Source organism: Cyclopterus lumpus, chromosome 7, assembly GCF_009769545.1.
Source record: "Cyclopterus lumpus isolate fCycLum1 chromosome 7, fCycLum1.pri, whole genome shotgun sequence".
NCBI lineage: Eukaryota > Metazoa > Chordata > Actinopteri > Perciformes > Cyclopteridae > Cyclopterus > Cyclopterus lumpus.
This window is the reverse complement of record NC_046972.1, coordinates 22,874,516-22,881,769: the sequence shown is the minus strand read 5'-3', so window position 1 is coordinate 22,881,769 and position 7,254 is coordinate 22,874,516. Positions and strand designations below refer to the sequence as shown.

The 7,254-nt window shown below is 44.9% G+C and overlaps 1 protein-coding gene across 2 annotated transcripts in view; it reads left to right on the top strand.

The window, feature by feature from the left end:
* The window catches only part of LOC117733468 (poly(rC)-binding protein 4-like), a 35,116-nt gene extending 30,269 nt beyond the window's left edge, over nt 1-4,847 (top strand). For both annotated transcript variants that reach the window (XM_034537144.1, XM_034537145.1), the window contains one exon: nt 4,497-4,847. In XM_034537144.1, coding sequence (XP_034393035.1) covers nt 4,497-4,842 — 346 coding nt within the window. In that variant the 3' untranslated portion in view covers nt 4,843-4,847. The remainder of the gene's footprint in view (nt 1-4,496) is intronic.
* The last annotated feature ends 2,407 nt before the right edge of the window (nt 4,848-7,254 follow it).

The window sequence follows — 7,254 nt, the reverse complement described above, 5'->3', positions numbered from 1 at the left end:
ACAGACAGAAATGCATTGTTTTGTTGTTTTTTTTTAAAGAAAAAAGGAAAAGAAAAGAGGGTCAAAGGTGACGCCGTAGAGTGATAAGTGATAACGAGGTGCGTCTCTCTGCTGCCGGAGTAATTGGCCTCGAGGGAACGAGTAAAAGCAACGTATCGACGCCTCTTATTGGATTTCAGTATTTTGCAGTGCAGTTCGGGCATCTTTTTCTTTTTTTTTCTTCAATAATGCAACAGGAGGAGAAGTCTTGAGGAGTAAATAATTCAAGAACAGGTGATGGAACAAATCTGGTTTTCTTTGTTGGTATATTTGAGAACATCGTTTTCAAATACATGCTCTAAAGGGGGGGCACCCGCGTGGACATCGTGCCCCTTGTTGGTATTCATCAACGTACCCTCGTACAACGCTTCGTATGACATCTCACGAAAGGTGTACTTTAAACTTAAACTTAGGTTTTTGTGCGTTTTTCTACGAAAGTCCAGCAAAACGTGTCAATTTCCACTCGTTACCCGCATTCGGCCTTTTCCTTTTTTTCCGTAGGTATAGCCGACGCCCATAGTTCAGGACCGTCTGTGCGATCCAGTACCCAAACTACCGTACTATGTCGTATGCCAGATACATATTTTGTGTACGTCTCTATGCATGGTACGTCGTGCAGTACGTAAAAGAAATTCCCGGGATGTTCTGACCCACAAAGCAGATATATGAGCAAGAGGGTCAAAGTTCAAAGGCGCAATGTAATGAGGAAGTAGCATTTCCTAATTTAATGCAAACTGCGTGCGACGGTACAATACTTTGTGAGGGCAGCTGCAGTTTGTACTAAAGGTGAATGACTTGGAACGCAGCTCGTGTCCCTGTCTTCATTGGACTTGGACTACGAAAGCACATCGTCCTCTTCCACGACACATTCCTGCCAAATATTTCACAATAACACAATATTCTTGTTAGAATAGCGGTAACACTGTAGGGCCTCTTCTCTCTGAAAGAGCATCTGCAGTGTACAGTAAATTGGGGGACAATCCAACGGTGCAACTTCATCACTCGCTCGGTACGAAAAGGGACCGACTTCGTGAAGGAAAACGTTTGTATATTGATCAGATCGTGTAGAAGTGGACGTAGTTGTGTGACGTCGACCGTTAGTTTATGGACTGACGTTTTGAAGCATTGAGTTTGCAGCCATCTTGGATTCTTAATTTCTTTCTCAACCAATGAACGGAAGTTACCTTATTTGGAATGCGGAGGAGTGACGTCACATTAAACCCCGCCCCTAAAGCGTACCCTTCTTTATGGTCTGTTTGACTCTAAATGACCATAATTCACTAAATGAACATCACGCTGTATTGAAGAAGACTTGAAACTAGAGATTGAGACCAAAAACTAATGTTTACAATGTTTACTGAGGGAATACATCAAGAGAAGTAGAGTCATTTATATAGACTTCTATACAACCAGAGGAGTCGCCCCCTGGTGGTCAGGAGAGAGAATGCAGCTTTAACACATGAAGCATAGACTTCTATACAACCAGAGGAGTCGCCCCCTGGTGGTCAGGAGAGAGAATGCAGCTTTAACACACGAAGCATAGACTTCTATACAACCAGAGGAGTCGCCCCCTGGTGGTCAGGAGAGAGAATGCAGCTTTAACACACGAAGCATAGACTTCTATACAACCAGAGGAGTCGCCCCCTGGTTTTCAGGAGAGAGAATGCAGCTTTAACTCATGAAGCATATACTTCTATACAACCAGAGGAGTCGCCCCCTGGTGGTCAGGAGAGAGAATGCAGCTTTAACACATGAAGCATAGACTTCTATACAACCAGAGGAGTCGCCCCCTGGTGGTCAGGAGAGAGAATGCAGCTTTAACACATGAAGCATAGACTTCTATACAACCAGAGGAGTCGCCCCCTGGTGGTCAGGAGAGAGAATGCAGCTTTAACACACGAAGCATAGACTTCTATACAACCAGAGGAGTCGCCCCCTGGTGGTCAGGAGAGAGAATGCAGCTTTAACACACGAAGCATAGACTTCTATACAACCAGAGGAGTCGCCCCCTGGTGGTCAGGAGAGAGAATGCAGCTTTAACTCATGAAGCATATACTTCTATACAACCAGAGGAGTCGCCCCCTGGTGGTCAGGAGAGAGAATGCAGCTTTAACACATGAAGCATAGACTTCTATACAACCAGAGGAGTCGCCCCCTGGTGGTCAGGAGAGAGAATGCAGCTTTAACACAAGAAGCATAGACTTCTATACAACCAGAGGAGTCGCCCCCTGGTGGTCAGGAGAGAGAATGCAGCTTTAACACACGAAGCATAGACTTCTATACAACCAGAGGAGTCGCCCCCTGGTGGTCAGGAGAGAGAATGCAGCTTTAACACACGAAGCATAGACTTCTATACAACCAGAGGAGTCGCCCCCTGGTGGTCAGGAGAGAGAATGCAGCTTTAACTCATGAAGCATATACTTCTATACAACCAGAGGAGTCGCCCCCTGGTGGTCAGGAGAGAGAATGCAGCTTTAACACATGAAGCATAGACTTCTATACAACCAGAGGAGTCGCCCCCTGGTGGTCAGGAGAGAGAATGCAGCTTTAACACACGAAGCATAGACTTCTATACAACCAGAGGAGTCGCCCCCTGGTGGTCAGGAGAGAGAATGCAGCTTTAACACACGAAGCATAGACTTCTATACAACCAGAGGAGTCGCCCCCTGGTGGTCAGGAGAGAGAATGCAGCTTTAACTCACGAAGCATAGACTTCTATACAACCAGAGGAGTCGCCCCCTGGTGGTCAGGAGAGAGAATGCAGCTTTAACACACGAAGCATATACTTCTATACAACCAGAGGAGTCGCCCCCTGGTGGTCAGGAGAGAGAATGCAGCTTTAACACATGAAGCATAGACTTCTATACAACCAGAGGAGTCGCCCCCTGGTGGTCAGGAGAGAGAATGCAGCTTTAACACACGAAGCATAGACTTCTATACAACCAGAGGAGTCGCCCCCTGGTGGTCAGGAGAGAGAATGCAGCTTTAACACACAAAGCATAGACTTCTATACAACCAGAGGAGTCGCCCCCTGGTGGTCAGGAGAGAGAATGCAGCTTTAACTCATGAAGCATAGACTTCTATACAACCAGAGGAGTCGCCCCCTGGTGGTCAGGAGAGAGAATGCAGCTTTAACACATGAAGCATATACTTTTATACAACCAGAGGAGTCGCCCCCTGGTGGTCAGGAGAGAGAATGCAGCTTTAACACACGAAGCATAGACTTCTATACAACCAGAGGAGTCGCCCCCTGGTGGTCAGGAGAGAGAATGCCGTTTTTTTGACACTTCACTTGTCAGAACCAGAGGTTGCCGCCTGATATTGATGCAATATAATACCATATATAGAACATACTGAGGCAACATAATCAAGTTTATTAACAAGGAGTCAGATAGCTCTTAAAGTCAAAACCATCTATTTAAATGTTCAATACAATTAAATTCAGAAAAGAGGACAAAACTCAAGACAATAAACATTTTAAAATAAATAAACAGCTATGGACACAATGGCAGGTGCAACAACCAATAGCAAGCCACATCAATTAAATAAATAGCCTCAGAATCACCAATTAAACCGCAGACAGAGCAGCTGCTACCAAACGCGCGAGGAAGCTGCGCAGTTGTTTGCGCAACGTGCGTAAAAACGTGAAAGTAAAATGTTAGCACACAACCCAGCATGCACCTGGGCAGGTAACGTCGTGGGTGTGTTTGATTTGGATCACATGTAAAAGTACAAAATTTAGCATTAGCATCAACTAAGTACAACAAGTAAAAAACAACCTACTCATTATGTATTATTATTTTAGAATCCGTATTATTATATTATTGGATATTGATGCATAAATCACTTTAATGTTGCAGCTGTCTTAAGTCTCATCTTTACTAATAATAATAAGTCATGATTTATTTTTCGATCGTCATAGATCTGAATCTGAAAAGTAACTAGTTATCAAATAAATGTAATGGAGTAAAAAAAAGTGCAATATTTCAATGGAAATGCTTAAGTGAAGTACAAGTACCTCAGAATCAGAAATGTTTTATTGCAAATATTGTAAGACATAACTTTAAAAAAAGAAAATGTGGTCAAACATGGAAAACAAACAAACAAGTAAGAGTATGTTAAAACAAGTATCTTGTTAAAGTGTCACGTGTAGATTCCTGAAAGAGAGAAAGTGTAGTTTGTTCCTTCCGCCCCTGAATATTTGAGATATTTTTAATATTGAGCACATGGAAACATTTAATGTTTAAGAGCAGTAAAGTAAAATAATGTTCTGTCAAGCTGATGAAACCGTATTCTTTTTGTTTGGTTTAGTCCCAATGTCTCAAGTGACATCAATTACGGCAACAAAAAAAAAGGCTTTATTCAACTTTTAACTGTAAAATCTGTGACGTTCCCCTTTAAACAAAATAAATTGTTGCAGCAACAGTATAATCCTCTAATCTTTGTTCTCTCAACAGTTTAGAGACGGCCAAATCCACGGCCCAGGCCGTCACCATGGCGTCTCCGGTGGACCTCAACATGGCCTTCGCCCAGCCGAACTCCCCCGCCGTCTCCCCCGGACCCACCATGGCCACCATGGGCGCGCTGACCCCGGCCCACATGCTGGGCAACCCGTACGGCGCCATGCCCCTCTCCGGCCTGCTGGGGGTGAAGTCCGTCCCCTTTCTGACTCTGTCCAGCCAGGGCCCCAACGTGGCCGTCACCGCGGCGCCCTCCCACAGCGCCCTGGCCGCCTACACCGCCAAAATCTCCTCGGCCAACTGTATCAAAAAGCCGGAGAGACAGAAGTTCGCTCCGTACTGATGAGCTCCATGTCCCGTGGGGGGGGTGGGAGGGGGGGTGGGGGGTGGAGTCAGGTGACGGGAGGGGAGGGGGGGGGGGGGGGGGGGGGGATGTAGCCGTACACGCCCTTTGACTTTTATTCTACAACGCACCAACGGAGAAGAGACCAATGGAGACGCGGACACGTGCCGCCGTTCACACCTTATTTACGGTTATAGATAATTTGTTTTCCCCCCACGAATCGATGGACCGCTTTCATCGTCACCTCATCACTTGTTATTGATTACACTAAAATATAACAACAAAAATTAATTTTAAAATAATTTAAAAAAAAGAAAGGCGCTGGAACCCTCACCTGAGAAACACGTGTTTTGAATCCAAGAGTTTTCACGCGTGCATCTCGAGTGAAGGAATCCGCTTCAAGTATTTATCCTCCAATGAATTTGTAAATTATACTCAGATGATGATGCTCTACTGTACGATGCTTTTATACAACGTCTATGTTTGCCTCTTGAAGTTTTTAAAGAAAATTTGTAAATGTTATGGGGAGCGTGAGAGGGGTGCGAGGCGGGGGGGGATTTATTTTTTAAATAATCTGTGTTACGGTTCTGTACTTTACTTGTTATGTTCCTTTTTATTGGATTTTATTTGGAATGTGCAACTTGTTTTAATCTTTATTTATTAGTATTGTTTCATTTATTAAAAATCTTTTGTTTCCTGAAGTATTTGTCTTCTACTTTAAAGCTTTTAGTTGGAGCACATCACAGGCATTTAAAACAAGGCACAAGACACACGCACACACACACGCACACACACACACACACACACACACACACACACACACACACACACACACACACACAGGTTCTTCCCTGTTTTTTTCTTCCAGGCAGAAGGCCGGGTTGGCAGCTTGTCATTGCTGCAACGTGTGAGAGATGCCTGTCACATCGTTGTGCTCTTTTGCCACCGAACAACAATGCCACAGGGAGAGCTCAGCTGGCATTGCGACTGACGTGTGTGTGCGTGTGTGTGTGTGTGTGTGTGTGTGTGTGTGTGTGTGTGTGTGTGCACGGATTAAAAGAGGATCCAGTGTGGAGAGGATCGCCATGAGAGTGAATACAGTCTCACTGTGAGTCCCTTCAGACGACATGCAGTGAGACTTTGAGGACGTGAGGAAGACGTGAGGAAGACGTGAGGAAGACGTGAGGAAAACGTGAGGAAGACGTGATGAAGAGGTGATGAAGACGTGATGAAGACGAGATGAAGACGTGATGAAGACGTGATGAAGACGTGATGAAGGCTTGATGAAGGCGTGATGAAGACGAGATGAAGACCTGATGAAGACGTGATGAAGACGATATGAAGACCTGATGAAGACGTGATGAAGACGAGATGAAGACGTGATGAAGACGTGATGAAGACGTGATGAAGACGAGATGAAGACCTAATGAAGAGGTGATGAAGACGTGATGAAGACGAGATGAAGACCTGATGAAGACGTGATGAAGACGATATGAAGACCTGATGAAGACGTGATGAAGACGTGATGAAGACGAAATGAAGACGTGATGAAGACGTGATGAAGGCGTGATGAAGAGGTGATGAAGACGTGATGAAGAGGTGATGAAGACGTGATGAAGACGTGATGAAGACGTGATGAAGACGTGATGAAGACGTGATGAAGACCTGATGAAGACGTGATGAAGACGTGATGAAGACGTGATGAAGACCTGATGAAGGAAGACCTGATGAAGACGTGATGAAGACCTGATGAAGACGTGATGAAGACGTGATGAAGACGTGATGAAGACCTGATGAAGGAAGACCTGATGAAGACGTGATGAAGACCTGATGAAGGAAGACCTGATGAAGACGTGATGAAGACGTGATGAAGACCTGATGAAGGAAGACCTGATGAAGACGTGATGAAGACGTGATGAAGACCTGATGAAGGAAGACCTGATGAAGACGTGATGAAGACGTGATGAAGACGTGATGAAGGAAGACCTGATGAAGACCTGATGAAGACGTGATGAAGATGTGATGAAGACGTGATGAAGACCTGATGAAGACGTGATGAAGACCTGATGAAGACGTGATGAAGACGTGATGAAGACGTGATGAAGGAAGACCTGATGAAGACCTGATGAAGACGTGATGAAGATGTGATGAAGACGTGATGAAGACCTGATGAAGACGTGATGAAGACCTGATGAAGACGTGATGAAGACGTGATGAAGACCTGATGAAGGAAGACGTGATGAAGACGTGATGAAGACCTGATGAAGGAAGACCTGATGAAGACGTGATGAAGACCTGATGAAGACGTGATGAAGACGTGATGAAGACCTGATGAAGGAAGACCTGATGAAGACGTGATGAAGACGAGATGAAGACCTAATGAAGAGGTGATGAAGACGTGATGAAGACCTG